This window comes from Falco biarmicus, chromosome 2, assembly GCF_023638135.1.
Source record: "Falco biarmicus isolate bFalBia1 chromosome 2, bFalBia1.pri, whole genome shotgun sequence".
Classification (NCBI taxonomy): domain Eukaryota; kingdom Metazoa; phylum Chordata; class Aves; order Falconiformes; family Falconidae; genus Falco; species Falco biarmicus.
In genome coordinates, this window is record NC_079289.1 from 11872385 (window position 1) to 11889802 (window position 17418).

The 17418-nt window shown below is 40.0% G+C and overlaps 1 protein-coding gene across 7 annotated transcripts in view; it reads right to left on the bottom strand.

The window, feature by feature from the left end:
* The window catches only part of SLC36A4 (solute carrier family 36 member 4), a 112719-nt gene that overhangs the window by 53332 nt on the left and 41969 nt on the right, over positions 1 to 17418 (bottom strand). For all 7 annotated transcript variants that reach the window (XR_008820134.1, XR_008820133.1, XM_056328065.1 and 4 more), the window contains 2 exons: positions 11719 to 11888; positions 4614 to 4783 (listed from right to left, as the gene is read on the bottom strand). Coding sequence is in view for 5 of the 7 variants with exons in the window: in XM_056328065.1 (XP_056184040.1) it covers positions 4614 to 4783; positions 11719 to 11888 (340 nt within the window). In the remaining 2 variants the exon portion in view is untranslated. The remainder of the gene's footprint in view (positions 1 to 4613; positions 4784 to 11718; positions 11889 to 17418) is intronic.

The following is a 17418-nucleotide window of genomic DNA, read 5'->3' on the forward strand; positions in this document are numbered from 1 at the left end:
AGCCAATGTCACTCCAGAGTTCAAAAAGGGTGAGGAGGAGGAGCCAGGAAACTACAGGCCGGTCAGCCTCACCCCCATCCCTGGAAAGGTGATGGAATAGCTCATCCTGGAGGTCATCTGGAAGCATGTGGAGGAAAAGAAGGTCATCTGGAGCAGTCATCATGGTTTCACCAATGGGAAATCATGCCTGACCAACCTGATTGTCTTCTACGATGGGATGACCGGCCAGGGAGGTGAGGGGAGCACGGTGGATGTGTCCACCTTGACCTCCACCCGGCTTTTGGCACCGTCTCCCACAGCACCCCAGGCAGGCTCGGGCCAGGGGTCAGGGGAGCAGTGGGGGGCTGAGAGCTGCCCGGACGGCAGAGCTCGGGGGCTGGGGTCGGTGCTGCGGGGCCGAGCTGGGGGCTGGGAGCTCGCCGTGTGCCCAGGGGTCAGCGCTGGGTCCGGTCCTTGTTCCACTTATTCATCAGTGACCTGGATGAGGGGACAGTGTCCCCTCGGCACGTGTGCTGGTGACACCCCACTGGGAGGGGCGGCTGGTGCCCCAGGGGCTGCGCTGCCATCCAGCGAGGCCTGGGCAGGCCGGAGAGCTGGCGGAGAGGGACCGAGTGACCTTCAGCAAAGGCCAGAGCAGGGTCCTGCCCCTGGGGAGGGATAGCCCCAGGCACCAGCAGGGGCTGGGGGTGACCTGCTGGGGGGCAGCTCTGCGGGGAAGGGCCCGGGAGTGCTGGTGGGCAGCAAGGTGCCCGTGGGCCAGCGGTGTGCCCTGTGGCCATGGGGCCAGTGGGACCCTGGGGGGCACCAGGAGGAGCGTGGTGGCCAGCAGGTCGAGGGAGGGGGTCCTCCCCCTCTGCTCTGCCCTGGTGGGGCCGCACCTGGAGTGCTGGGGCCAGTGCTGGGCTCCCCAGCTCCACAGAGACTGGGAGCTACTGGGGAGGGGCCAGCAGGGTCCTACAGAGATGATGAGGGGACTGGAGCATCTCCCTGATGAGGGAAGGCTGAGGGAGCTGGGGCTGTTCAGCCTGGAGAAGAGATGGCTGAGAGGGGATCTCATCGATGTCTGCAAATACCTTAAGGGCGAGTGTCAGGAGGACAGGGCCAGGCTCTTTTCAGTGGAGCCCAGCGACAGGACAAGGGGCAATGGGCACAAACCGAAACATAGGAAGTTCCATTTGAATACAAGGAAGAACTTCTTTCCCTTGAGGATGAAAGAGCCCTGGCACAGGCTGCCCAGAGACATTATAGAGTCTCCTCTGGAGACATGCAAAACCTGCCTGGATGTGATCCTGTGCAGCCTGCTCCGGGTGACCCTGCTTTAGCAGGGGTTGCACAAGATGATCTCCAGAGGTCCCTTCCAACCCTGACTGTTCTGTGATTCCATGAAAAAGTTTCTAAGAACAGATGTGAAATTTTAGATAGCTACTGCGAGCCTTGTTCTTGTATCTATTTGTAACTTCCTTTCCAATATGGTAAGAAACAAGCTTTTCAACCGCTTTAACTACCAACTCTGTCTTGAAAAAGAGTCCATGTGATTTCACTGCTCCTTGTGAATGGCCCAGTGAGCCAAGACTCACTCCCAGAGTGACAACCATCCAGCCAAGCCATGCACTTCCCAACAGCTGGGTATTCTTCTCCCCTGCCCCAAGCTTGAAGGCTTGGACTGGTGACATTAGGCGTGAAGTATATTTTCCATAGTATGTTTCAGATAATATCTCTTTTGTGAAACAGTAGCAAAGGATGTAAACACTTAAATCTAAAAACACATAATATACTTGATCACCCTCCTGCAATGCAAAGTCCCCAAAAGTGAGCAAGTAAATAATGAAAAAAATCTAAGGAACGCATACAGGTTTTTTGGATGCATGTTACATCTCCAGTCATTTGTCAAATCCTTACTTAAAGCAAACTTTACCAGATAAAAACAAACCAACAAATAAAAAAATACCATCAAAACCACTCCAGGGTATGCTTTTTACCAGCAAAGTTTCTGATATATTGCAACAATAAAACAATGACCTGATTTTTGAGTAATGCAAAAGGCCCCAAAACCAGTAATAACTGATTTTTCAAATCTTCTCTTTAAAAGCTAATGCATTATTAGCAACACAGCTGAAGGTTCTCCTTCCAGAGAATTATTTTCAAGCAAGAGGAGTCCCTTTAATCAGTTTATGACCTCTGAATGGTCCAGACATTACAACATACTCTGTCACTTATATCAACACCATTTCATTTTTAAAACTCTATTTAAAAGGGTTTGGAATTTTTCTATTCAAGAAACATTTTTGAATCATTTTAGGAACCATGTTCTGCACTTTGTAAAAGGGAAGCATTATTTAAATCAATTCTGTTTATAACCACTGTTTCAATGAAAAATGACAAACAACATGAGTGTAAGCCTGGGAGCTTACACACACAGTTGTTGGTGAAAAAGTATTATAGATGCTGCATGCATACAATTTGTAGGAACCACTGACAACTAGGGTAAATACAACATATCACACAACAGCCTGGCAAATATCAAACATTTAAGAGTAAACTTTTAATTTCACTTTTCTGTATATTGCAGCAAACAATTTAATACTCGCAAATATCCCAGTAACACCTCTAACACTTCAGCAGATCCATTCTAGAGATCTGCATGACAAATAAGTTTCAATGGCAAAAACCAGGTCCAATTTTACTATACACAATTTCTAAAAAGAAATAAAGCTATAGCATTGACTTTATACTGAATCATTTAAAAGTATTTATTATGCCTTCAGAAAGACCATTAGCTGCTGTTTTATAATTTTTTTTTAAAACAGGAAAAAAATCACAATGTGCAATTGCATGAAAACAGAATACATGTCAACATACCTCTGAAAGACAGCCACCACAATCTGTGCTGGATTAGATTTCTTCTGTCCCAATTCACCCAAATGTAGTTAATTATACCCAATAGATTATACTAGACTACATCCTACTATAAACAGAGTAATTTATAATTTTCCCAAGTCAAACAGGGAAATGTACTTTTAAACCTACTCACCACAGGCTATTCTCATCAGACACAGCTCTGAAAACATCTTTCACCTACAAATTCCCGAAACCTTCAGCTGTAACAACAGTTTGGATCTACAAGAATTTTAGCTTTTCAATTCTATTGTGGTATCATTACCGGGGCAGGTTACAAGGGGCACATAAAGAGAATGAGTGGAAGTTGAGGGCCTTATGACACCAAGATCTGGTTAAGACTGGAGGGTTTACTGGGGTCCTGGAGAGACACTAAAAAGCATTTTGGAGCTTGAAGCATTTTCATCTAGCTGTGTCTCAGGTATTACAAGAGCTATTCATCTATCCTCAATCTTAAAATCTTAACAGATTTGCTATGTACCATAAACATCTGAAGTAGAACATGGGCTATACGATGCCTCAAGAGATTTGCACTTCATTATTCAGGAAAGCTTTTTCATTTAATTTCACATAGCAGATATATTTTCAGAGCAGCAAGTTATCAGATCACTGGCACTTCCCTTTGCTTACTGCAGTAATTAACCTGCACCAACAATAAATTGTTTCTTAACAGGTTTGACCTTAAGGTCTCACTGGATTTTCAAATTTTCTTTGACAACAAACAATTATTAGCTGCTGTCTGGCAAATTAGTCACTGGTCAGCATTCACTAAAACAGAGCCAACAAAATAAACTCTTCTCTTTCATCAATACTTTCCCCCCTAAAAAACAAGATGTTTTTTTTTTCACTTGATTGGTGGTTTTGATTCTTTTTAAGGTAAACAGCTCATTTCAGTAGAAATGGTGGAGTCAAGAAGCCAGCTTTGTACTAGAAACAATTTTTTATAACATCTTTGAGGAAAGTCTCCTATGTTATCCAGAACTTTAGATAGGAGCTGTGAAGTCAAACCTAAACCACCTCCTGAGTTTGTTATCTTCAGGAGTTTCAATTCCTAGGTGAGACCATGCTCACTGCTCTATAAGCACTGCTGATTCCCGCTAGTATCTATGATATCAACTAGCTGTGAGAAAAGCAAGGACATGGTAGGAGGCATGGGAAGAGTAAGGGACAAGTGAGAAAAACAGCAGGAGTAACAGGCAGTGAGGGCAGAGACACAAAATTAATCTGGAGCACTATCACCTAAAGTGGCCCTCCAAGAACTCTATGACCAGGCATCCATGTTTGCCAGTGGTATTTTATGGATACAGAACAGCACACCTTAGGCTTAATCCTCAGACCAACACAACAGAAGAACGATTTCTCCATAAGCACCATGTACTGCAGATCACATAGAGAAAAGTGACATGAAAGAGCAATGTGTATCCATTACTTGAAAATTTTCTTAGAATAAAAGTTTTTAAGTTGGAAGCTTTAGAGTATTATTGGCAAAAGATATGGCTGTCAAAGAATTGGTCACACCTACTAAAAAAAGTGTGATTAGAACACAAATACAACATTAGATTTACTTGTTCATAGAAGTCAAAACGTACTGAATCATCGAAACAAAATTTCAGGTTTACTAGCACTGGAAAACTAAGTAACAAAACATGTACTTAAATAAGCAGGATGCAAAAATGTGTAATAGCCAGGTTTTTTATGAATATTCTGCACATACTTACAGGTTGAGCAGACTAATAGTGCTCTCACCACAAGGTCACTGAGTAACTTCCACTTCTGCTCCACTTTGGAGGTGACAGCTGGAATAAGAATCTCTGCAGGGACGTAGTACTGAATTGAATAGGTCACAAAAATCCCAAAGGAGTACAGAATTTTTACAAGCTGGTACAACCTGTTGAAAACATTCACACACATTCCTGTAAGTTGCAAACTCTTCATAAAAAAATTAGCTTGCTAATGGCACTAAAGCTATATATACATAAAATATATATTTTCCCCCAGCAAACAAAAAGAAAACATTACCTGCTTGCAACTTATAACTGCCTATGAAATTGCAGAAGATAAGCTGACTATCAAAATATGGACAAAAAACCCCAACCAACCCAAACCACTCCAACATCATGCAGTCATCAATGAATAAACTTTAAAAAGAACAAATTCATCAGACAGCAATCATAAATGAATAAACTTTTAAAAGAACAAGTTAAACAGACAGCAATTGTTTGGGAAAAGAAAACTCCAAATTCACATCAAATATAATCTGTACATTGATAAACCTGTCACAGTGGCAGTAAACACCGGATGTTTTAAAGACCAATGTCAATAGCCTCCAGATTTCTGCATATTCACAGTGTTCCTAAAAAGACTTTTTCACACTGGGAAACGGGCATCTCAGGAAATACTGTTTACTATAATTACAAGGAGTACCTTCTAAGGCTAGAAAATATCTATAACCAAATATGCTTGCTGTCCACACCCCTCTCTTCAAAACCACTAGGTACAGAACACCATTAAATTACTGTCCCATGTCAGAGTATTTCGTAGGGATCATAGCAACACAAAGGAGCACCAAGTTCTACAGCTCCCAAATGTGCCAATCTTATACCAGCAGTGGATTGGTGGGATATGTTACTAAGAAAAAGAAACTGGAAAAGGAATGTATGCATGTGTAGAAAAGAGTTCATTCAGATGCAGGGATGTCCTTCCTAACACACAGAACTAGAGCTGCTCTAACTAGACAAACGTTTTATGGATCAAGAGAATTTTTTAGAACATTGTGTATTTTGTTGAAAATTTACTCTGGGATGGTTTTAAATTCTGTGCCAGACAAAGACAAGCTGCTGTGTCTTGCACCACTCCATGAATTTAGTTACACAAAAAGCAAAATTATCTCTACACAGACTGGTAAAAGGCACAAGCTGCATTTTAAGAAGAGGGAAGTATTTCTATTCTCATTATTAATCTCTTTCCATCCTAGTGTTCTTGCACCCCTGCATGTCACCAAAAATAGATAAAAATTTTCCCAAAATGCAACACAGTGGACAGTTTCCCTATAATATAAAACTCTGCTACATTTACCATCTTTCTGCCTAAATTGGTTCAAAATACCCTTTATTATTCCAAAAATATTAACTGACATCAGATCATCCAGCTTTAGTCTTTGTGCATTTTTTTTTCGGATCTGTGCAGAATGAGAAAACTTTATCATAAGAGTAAAGGAAAAGATTATTAGTATCTATCAGAAAAAAAAGTATCATACCAAATGTGAAAGAACAAAAAAATAATCAAAGAAAAATGTTCACATCTACCCTCATATAAACTGTACCTCAGGAAGAAATATAATAAAAGTACCTGAGGTGAGGCTCAAGTGTATAATACAGAAAATACTTTAAAAATTAAAAAAAAGTCTGAATGGGTTGGCAACCTAACTTCAATACAATTTTGCATGGACTTGTGCATTTTGCTTCCTTATATATGTTGGAAAATAACCCATATATTGGCACTATCTTGCCATATTCTCGGTAACAAATACTATTTCTTCTCCCAAGATTCTTTTTTTCAATATCATGCTCATGCTCTTATCTCACTTAACACAGTGACATATGTTGTATATGGTTGTAGTGTTATTGTCTTTTCCTTCATGATCCGTTTAGAAGGTTTTCCTACACCTTTTTGTAAACAAAACATCTGCAGGTCTACTACAAGAGAAGGTCTCAGAGAAATGAGTTTGAAAATTTTTGTTAAGTTCTCAAGAAACTAGAGTAAATCTTCCAAAAAAAATGTTAAGCGCGGACACTCTTACCATTGTTACTTCTGGCTGAATAAACAAGTGACAAAGAATTATCCATGCCACTAACAGTTAAATTGAGATGCATTTTTAATCCATGCTGCATAAACTACAAGCATTTGTCATAGGTCTGCTTACAGTCAACTGACAGAAGTTATGAGCCTCTTGGTATGATTTTCTAAGAACGCAACTAAAAACAGCATCAAACCTTTTGGGTAAGGATTCAGTTCACTTGCCATGGGGTGTTGTGTGTTCAGAAATGAGAGAGGAAGTATCTCTCATAAACAACCCAAGATAACAGAAGACAACGCCAAGCGGACCAAAGCCTCAAATACCCTTTTCTGCTTCAGTTCTTCAGAAAGAGGTTCAACTCCAACCAGAAAGCAAAAGCAACTTGCAACAGTAAGAAAAGAAAAAAACAGCAGCAAAAGTAAGATAAGAACAAACTGGACCTTTGTCTCTCTATCTCTGAGAGCCTAGCAGGGGTCACTCAAAGAATTCTCCCTTTGAGTATCACAGCCTGTATCTGTATTAGCAAATAAAATCCAGCCAGTGCTGCTTTTAGCCCCTTGTCCTGTGGCCAAATGGCACGGCATGGCAAAATTTGTATCCATACAGCTCAGCTCTTTCCCACCACAACAAGATGCCTCAATCATCCTTTCTTCAGCATTTTCAAGGAAGTGTTGAACACACAGTCAGTAACGGGTTTGGTACGCTTGAGTGGTTTTGAACAGAGGAATACAGCTGATGAACTTGAGTTTTATGTGCTTCTCAGTCCACAACTGCAAGCCAGTTCATCAAGCTTTCCATTTTTTATGATACTGAAAGACTGCTAACAAACAAATCAGCTCTTTTATTAGCTGGACAAATATACAGAAGGAATTAGAAGCATATATATGGGGAAAAAAGAAAAATACACTTTAAGTAAAAATACATTTTGACTAACTGGTCCTAAATTAATTGCATCAAAGGTTTGACCATCACTATACATAACTCAATAAAGCTCCAAAGGCATATTCAAAAGGGACAGAAAAACTATTACATCACCATACATGGTGACATAATGGTGTAGCTAGTTTAGAAGCCACTGCTTTTGTAACACACTGATTTTTGAGTAGCTTTTAGAAATGGAGAGCGAAAGAGTCACTTTTCTATCAGCTCTGCATCACTGTCCTTATTCTGGAAGCTTAGATGGATTTTAGCTGGTTAACAAAAACTGACCAGCTACCCACAATTTGCCTGTAATCCTCAGGCTTCAGATCACCCCAAACCTTTACAAAAACAATTTTTAAAAGATATTCAAAAGCAGGATTCAAAGCTTTAAATACACAGTGGTTCAAAGTAAGCATCTCCATTACAGTAACTATTTTTCAAGGTCTATAAGGATTCAAATTTTTCACGTTAAGAAACAATTGCTTATATTATCAAACTGATTTTAATAGTAATTTAATACTGTATTTCAATCAGACAAGGATGGCTCCCTAGGCTACCTTTTTAAAAAAATTCTAAATCATTCATATGTGCTAAAAGAAGAAAAAAAAATCTGCCTCTCTTTCAGTTCTACATTTTAGATGATGTTGTGTCTCTTTCAAAGGAAAAAAATTGGAAACTAGTATAACAAAATATGCATATCAATACAGCTAGGCCAAATAGGGCATTAATTATGCTAAGCTTCCACCTGAACTAGTGCCATGTAACATCATCTTGAATTTTAATGTGCTACAATATTAGTACAGTAGTTAATGTTTGGGATTCACAGTAAGGGAATTGTTGCACAGACTGTCACATCTTAAAAAAGAACAAATGGTGGAAAGAACCTTCAGCCTCAAGAAAATAAGACCCCAACCAAAGACAAAGAAGAAATATTTTATGCTGAGGGTGTTGAGACATTGGCACAGCGTTGCCCAGAGAAACTGTGGATGCCCCATCACAAGAAGCCTTCAAGATCAAGTTGGATGGGGCTCTGAGCAACCTGGACTAGTGAAAGATGTCCCTGCCCACTGCAGGGTGGGTTGGAACAGATGATCTTCGAAGGACCTCTCCAACCCAAACCATTCTATGATTCTATGAGACCCCAACCAAGGACACTACTAAATGTCCCATAATCTATATTTCCCATAATCTATATTTGCAGATGCTGCAGGACTTGGTTCAAATTGATGGTCACATGACAACAATTATGCACTTTTTTTACTATAAATATGTACTGATTTAGGCAAACAGTGCTCCTCCTTGGCTTCAGTCAGGAAGTACCTCACGATCATGGATAAATCGGGTAAACAACACACTGTGCCTCTGTGTCCTCTCCTCAGTCAGCAACAAACTGAGCAAAAACATCCATCCCCTAGGTACCCTGTATACTTCTGAGGATACAAAAAACAATTACTAAGATATTCCAAACAGCTAAACATAACTGCATATAAAGAAAGAAAAAAATATGTAATGCCATAAAACAGAATTTCTTTGATTCCAGAAAAAAGATGTTGTAACAGATCAGCAAAATCAAGCTGAAAACTACTCTCTTTTCATTAAGTCCATTTTCAACACATTCTAATTAATATATTACGCTGAGTGACAATTTGTACTTCAAAACACGACCTAAACTAGAACTGCAACAAGTCTCTTCTCCAAGACCTCCAATCTAGCAGAATGTTTTTAGGAATATGAGCAATTGTCTATCTAAATTAAACTTAAGGACTTAACTGTTCTAGGGCCTGCGTCTGCTTTCTGGTCAATTCATCTACAAGAACATCAAACACAACTCAGAAAGCAGCAGAATTTTAGGTTTAGTTTGTTTTTTTTTTTTATCAGGAAAGGCTTATTCTTAAGACAGGAATTGTCCAGCTGGAATTAAACACATAAGCCAAGTTTCACTGCTTAGCTATGCTCCAGGCTCTTTCACATGACCACTTCCTTAAAAAACTCATCTGCTCCTTGCGTTTCTCTAGTTCAATCTGACCACTTAACGGCTTTTTACGTGAGGACCAAATAACAAGATATTGTCATATGGTTCACTGGAAATTTGTTTTGCTAGCACAGTTAATTGCACACATTTGCTCATCAGTGCTGTATCAGGTAGACCTACAGTACTGCACAGCAACAACATTGTACAACACAACCACTGACCTGCTTCTCCTAATTTTGTTTGGTGCTCTGGGGTACTATCCAGGGTAAGACAAAAACAGATGACTTACCTCTACATATGTGCCCTGAGTAGCTCTGAGGTTATTAAACTTATAATGCTGATTCCACAACTTACAGAGCACCAGTTTCCACCTCTTTTATTATCTCTTTCTTTGCATTAGGCCTGTAAAGCCATCAGGATAAATATCATCTTATCACCACATCTGCACTGTAGCCAATAGCTATTTGAAAACTCTCATTTGAATAGCCCTGTTAGACAGCAGGCCTGTAGAATAAAGCAGAATATTACAGCAGAATGAAATTCATTCTGTTGCTTGCACGAGCACAAGAAAAAGCATCTGAGTAGCGGCCCTCTCTTATTCCACATTCCTCTCACGCCTTTTTTTAAGATCGCTTCTCTTAGGGCACAAATAAACCCAGAGCCACCATTTAAAACAAACCTTTCACTAATCATATCAACAATGAGCACTACCATGTAATGCTACAAATAGAAGTATTTTCCCTTTCAGATGCATCATACAGACATAATGGATGTAGTAAATGTTTGAAGACTTCTGGGTGTTATTAATGTGTGTATATGTACAATGAAAGGATATAAATAACGTATCATGAGCAATATGCCCCCAAAAACAGAAAAACAGGGAAACACAACACCAAAACCACCACCACCAAAAAAAAACCCACCAAAACACACAAAATAGGCAAAAAATTGATGCCCAAATTTCAGTTTTTAGGATAGCAATACAAAAACAAAACATGCAAACAAGCAACAACAGATACATGAAAATTCTAGCAACCAAAAAAGAACCACTCATCCTTCAAGGCACATTTTATTATACTTGCATGAATTTATCATTGGGATCAGTCAGGCAATTAAACAAAACTCCTTTTTAATAATATGAAAAATGCACAGCTCACACTGACTCCAAGGAATGAAAATGAAGAGTGAAAAAGTATCACTTGAAGATTAAGAACATTCTCCAAATGTGTTCTACTTTTGTTTCAAAGAATAACAAAAGGAATCAAAATTCAGCTTAGCAAAGCAATTTGTTTCACATAATTTGAGATTTCACTACTTCAATATGGTACCACAAGAGACATCAAATAAGTAGATGTGAGCGTATAAGCTGCAAGGCATCACTTGATCAGACTGAAAACATGAAAATACTTCTCAGCTTTTACACTTCTGCACTGTTGATATACCTAGTTTTAGGCCCATCAGACACAAAGGTACTGAACAAATTGAAGTTAAATTAATAGTTACAGTATATATCCATCCATAGACAGATACAGAACTAACAATGCACCAGTTGAAATAGCCTTCAGTGTTTCTTCAGCATGTGATATGTGGAGCTCCCATAGCATTAAAAAGAAAAGCTAAATCAAAATTATAATATCCCTGAGACACTGGCAAGCACAAGTTTCATTTTTCTGATAGGAAGCCATTATTATACATTATCCATGGACTTGCATCTGAACCACAAATCTATTCAGCTTTGATGTCTTCTATTCTAGTTGTTTACCTGCTAAACTCAGTGATTCCACTAAAAAAGGCCACTATATCCAATATAAAACTAGCTGGTTTCAGAACTGCAATATGCAATATGGAAACCACATATTACTTCCTTCAATACACCTGGCACTACCGCCTGCCAGAGCTATTTTACTATAAAGATCATCGATCCGTTTCCATATGCAATTCCATTTAATATGCAAGAAATTGCTGGCCAGGATCATAGCCATACTAAAGAAGCCACAGAGACAGTATATACAGAATTTTTTTTTAACAGTTTGAGCACCTATCAGTTATAAGTATGACAGCACTGAGGCAATGAACAACCCTTGCAATATTTTTGCCTTCTAGATTACTGGTTTTAAGTCACCTGTGCACTTACCATATATCTTGTGGCAGGTTTAAAGTTATGCTGCCTTTGATTTCATCTCCAAAGCGCAGATACCCTAGAGTAGCGAGTGAGATATACAAGGTCATGACTATTCCCATACCAATGTTCAGTGCCATTGGGAAGCGTGTTGTGTCTTTCATTCTGTTTTCCAATGGGAGTACCTGGAAATAGAGGGAAAATCAATTACATTTTACGTCCTCACAGTAAAACAACTTTTCTCCCCCCCTTCAAAGCCAATTTCCAAAACTTCGGTGATTTTATTAATAAATAAAAGTACTCTACAACGCTTTACAGCCTGAAAGATCACAGTGGTTTATGCACCCAATAGAAAAGTTCAATTACTGAAAAGTACCTATATTGTTTGCAAAACAGCATTAGTGTGGAAAGACAAAGCAGTATTTATAGGTTAGAAAAAGTGACAATAGAATACGTGTGGGCATATACCCATACATATGAGTAAGGTTACTTTTTTTTTTTTTAAACAGAATCATTCAGAATCCAAGGGTTATTCTGTTTTTATTAGGTATGTCTGCACTGTCAGTCTGCATCACTGACAAACCTACCACGCACATGGTTGACACAAAAGCTCACGCTTAGCAGACAGCCTCAGCTCTCCTGGCAGGGAACCTTGAGTCCATGACTACCAGAATACAGACCCAGGCTCTTTTTCATTTTTCTGGCAGACAGGGCCAAGCACACTGAGCACTGCTTTTGCTGAACATAGCGTATGTGCTTTGAGCCCGAACTATAGCCTTGCTGGGCTTGCCATCACTTCAAAGTGAAGACACATTACAACTATTACTGCATGCAGTCCGTGGGAAAGATTGCCTTTTACATGAACTGTATAGCATATAGAAGAATATGCTTAATAAGTTCCAAGTTAACTTTTTAGCCACGAAGACAAAATTTCCAGGCAAGGCAGAAAAACCAAGCAACAAGCTCACAATCTGCTCTTCCCACTTTGAATAGCATCAGCATAACAGATCCTTTCACGTCTTCATTAAAACACAAACTGAAGGTATGTGGATGCTCCTAGACAAGCATACTTTCCCTGTCTCTTTCAGAACTGTACACTCACCTCAGACACTCAATATGGGATATAGCTGAAGATTAAGACACCTAATGTTTTATGTCTACATCTAAGTAAAACATCTAAGCTTCTGTAATGAAGACAGGTAACTATAATCTAGTCAATATAGTCAATGGAATAAAGACCACAGTTCAGCTTATCTTTCGGTAGACATGCAGGTTATATTTGATTAACAGTACAGAACTAATTTAACAAGCTTGTCGTCTCTGGTTAACACTTCTGCCAAATCCAATACAGACAAAACAGTTTCAGTGCAAGAGGGTTGCCCTGTAAAAGTTACCGTCCATTACATTACAGAAAATTGCTTTTTAAATGACTGAGTATTTACTGTTTTCAGTTTAACCAATGTAAGTTATGACAAAAGCAGCTTTCATCCACTAATTAACAAATTGATATATTTGAATTTCTGTCATATTATTTTCTATAGGGCAATTACTCCTTTCCTTCTGGTCACTCAGTGGTATTCACTTCCTGACCTGTTGTTGAGCATCACCACTGCCAATCCATCCCACACAGTTGTATTTCTCCTACCCTAGAAATCCTGAAGAAGTCATTTTCTACTTGCTAACACAGAGATCTCTAAAAAGAAGCACATTCAGAGGCATTTCAAAATTTTCATTCATTTTCAATTAAAATGTTAAAGATCTTAAATGAGGATGATCTTTATGCAATTCAGAGCCTCCATTGCTGATGTTTTTTCTCCCAAAAGCAATCTGACCTTGCACCGTAACTTAATCTGGTGGAGAATGCAAAACCTAAACAAAGAAGAGTTTCAAAACTTTTATCAATTTTAAATTGATAGTGTTAGGCAGCAGGAAAAATACAAAAGGAGACATGTGGCTAGAAGTATTACTTTACTGCCACACACAAAAAATTTGTTCATTCCTCTAAATGAATGAAGCTTCTGTGTCCACATAGTGCCTAGCAAGTCATCTTTTTGTATTTCACACCAAAAACTTCCAGGCAGAACAGACAGCATTTCAATTTATTTTGCCCTCAGTTGGAAGTAGATTGTTTTAATATGCCTCCTTACTAAGAGCTTTGAAGGATGAAAATTACAGGCAATTTTTCCCTTCATCCAAGTTTTCCCATTCTTGACTTCCTAAAGACAGACAGTATTTGAGCCTCAGCCAGTAATAAAAATTATCAGCGTTAATTCTCTGGTGATTATAAACAGAATACATTTTCTTCATAAGTTCTGCCATGTTCTACAGCTTCTGGAAATCCTAACAAACATAAATTGTTACAGTAAGATCTTACTCCAAGCTACATTATCTCTGCAGAGCTTTAGTGGCAATTGCTTGCCCAGCTTACAGATATCAAGTGTCTCAAGTTCACTGGCCCGGAGATTTGATTTCCGAAGTCTCCAGCATTCATTCCTTACATTCCCGGCAGAAGGAGAGCACAGACACACATGCCAGTCATGAAAAAAATCTGATGTTTTTCTACATAACTCCTGTCACAAAAGGGATGCTGGGGACTGCCTGCCTCTGAAATTGCAAAAGCAATCTGTAGGGGACTACTAACAGGGGGGCAAAAAATTAAAATCCTGTGGTTTCACAGTCAGAAGGAGCTCAACTCAAAGACTATGGGACTGTTTGCTATGTTGGAGTGGGTCCAGAGGAGGGCCACAAAGATGATGAGAGGGCTGGAGCATCTCTCCTGTGAGGAAAGGCTAATCTGAGGGTGTTCAGCCTGGAGAAGAGAAGGCTCCAGGGAGACATTATTGTGACTTAAAGGAGGCTTATAAGAAAGACAGGGACAGTCTTTTTAGGAGGGCCTGCTGCGATAGGACAAGGGGTGACGGTTTTACCCTCTTTTAGTTTAGATTCAGACCAAATACAAAGAAGAATTTTTTTTTACTATGAGGGTAGTGAAACACTGGCACAGGTTGCCCGGAGACATTATTGATGCTCCATGCCTGGAAACATTCATGGTCAGGTTGGACAGGGCTCTGAGCAACCTGATCTAGTTGATGTCCCTGCTCATTGCAGGGGGCTTGGACTAGAGAACCTTTAAAGGTCCCTTCCAACCAAAACTCATCTATGATTCTACACCTTCTTTCACAAAAAAAGCCCTGCAGGCTATTCATAAAAATGCAGAAGAGAAAGAAACCTCCTACTTTTGGCTAAACCTCCAACTGAAATAGAAAAACATTACAAATGTACAACAAACACCAGCTTATGGACATTCTAAAGAGAAGATAAGTTTATATGACTGCATCAGATTTTAATCAATAACTATTACTAGTAATGACATTTTATATACACACAAATGCAGAATGGCTTCCACTCCCTGTACAGAGAGCAGAGCAGGAGGAAGGAGCACGCAGCAGCATCCAGGAGGTAAGCAAGTAGCAGTTGGGAGCTGAAAGACAGCACAGGAGTTTTCCTGCTGAGCAGCAAATGCTGCGAGGCAGTGAAGGGACTCGGGTCCAGCCTCCCAGGGACTTGACCCCAGGCAGCTCCAGTAACCAGGATCAAGGCAGCTGGCGCAGTCATGGCTGTGGGAGGGGGTGCACAGGAAGCCTGGAGACATTGCTCAAGACCATGTGCCACTGCTGGATCTGCATAACACAGGTGGTGACTAGCTGCACAGCAAGGTCCCTTGCACCAGCTTGAGTGGCCACCCCTGACATGTCGGGATTGAACCAAGACAAACTCCTGAGGGAAGACACCATCCAGATCTAAGACTATAGGGACTATGAAGTGCTCCTTCCTCACAGGCAAGGCTCAGGGCAATGGTTGCCTCATCTGCCCAAAGCATTCTCTGAACCCCCAAGCCAGCATGGATTTATCAAGGATAAACCACACTTAGCCAATCTCACGGCCCTTTGAAATTAAAAGATTGGCTCTACGGATAAAGGGAAAGCAGTGGATGTCATTTACTTCAGCTGAGCCAGGCTACCTATGCAGGATCCCACAGCATCCTTTTTAACAAAATTAGAGACACAGGAACTGGATGGCAGGATTACAAATTGGGCGAAAACAGTCTGGGCTAGAAGGCTCCAAGGGTACAAAGTTCATCAGGAGACCGGTTACTTATGTTGCTCCTGCAGGGTTGATAGTAGGGGTGATGCTGATTAATATCCTTATTAATGACGTGGATCATGGGACAGAACATATCCTTAGCATGTTGGCAGATGACATTAAGTTGGGAATAACAGTTGATAAAAAGGAAAGTAGAGCCTCAGTTCGGAGGGACTTCAACAAGCTGGAGGACTGGGCAGACAGAAACCTCACGAAGCTCAAAGACAAAAGCAAAGTCCTCAACACTGGACAGAGAAATGCCATGCAGAAGTAGAAGTTGAGGACTGTCATGCTAGGGAGCATTTCTGCAGAAAGGGACCCGGGCATCCTGACAGACAAGAAGTCAAACATGAGTCACCAGCCCACCTTCAAGCAGACTGTGCATGCACATGGGCTACACCAGCAAGAGAAGAGGCAGCAGGTCAAATATTCTTCCTCTCTGTGGCACTTGAACTGCACCTGGATACCATGTCCAGTTTTCACCACCTAGCACAAGACAGACATTGACATAGGGGGAAGTCCAGCTGAGGGAGGTCAAGGTGGCTAGCAGGCTGGAGCACATGAGAAGCTGAGAGCAGAGTTTATTCATCCTGAAGAGAAGGCGACAGCAGGGAATCTCCTTGAAGCCCTCAGCTAACCAAAGGGATAGAGCACTTGCATAGAAGACAGAGCCAATTTCTAAGAGGTGCACTATGAAAAAATGAGAAGCAACAGTGATTAGCTGCAGCAAGGGGAATTTCCAGTTGTACCTAAGGAAAAATTGTTTTAGAAAGAACAGCAAATTACTGGGAAAGACTACCAAAAGATATTGTAGAGCCTCCATTCTCAGATACTTTCATAACTCAGCTGGACAGAGTCCCAAGGAAACTCATCCAGCTGAAGGTAGAGCATTTTTTGAGCAAGTTTGCACTTGACTACCTCCAGAGGTCTTTTCCAACTTAATTTTCCTGTGGTTCTAATGATGCACATTGTTACCTTCAGCAAGATGCTATGATTTCCCATAGGTCATATGTGAAAAAACTGAAAATGTTATTATTATGAGAAATTCAACCTAGACATCAATATGTGAATTGAAGTAATGTGAAATCAATAGAATAAAGAGCAAGTACCATTTACAATTCCTCACAGGCAACCTACAAATATTGTTATATTTATTAACAGCTGTTATGATTTTATTACTATTTTTAGGCTTTTTATATTTCAATAAACTTATTTGTACAAGCAGACAAGACTGTCATAGAGTTGTCTATCAAACTTAGCTCATAAAGGAAAACAAAGGACCAGTGACACACATTATGTTCAACGTGCTTACATCCAGAGGAAGTATTCAAATATAAATTTCCTTTAAACTTCTACCTGTACTGCAATTTTTCAGTCTTTTGCATTTAACCCCAGTCTGAAGACCCACGTTTCTCCAAGAAAAAAAAAAAAAAAAAGACTTAAATAAAATAAAATAGCTATTTAAAAACATTATAGGACAATTCCCTTAAGCATACTAACTCTTGCTTTTTAACCATCCATTAAATTAAGCATTGTGGTTTGAACCTGGCTGGATGCCAGGTGTCCACCAAA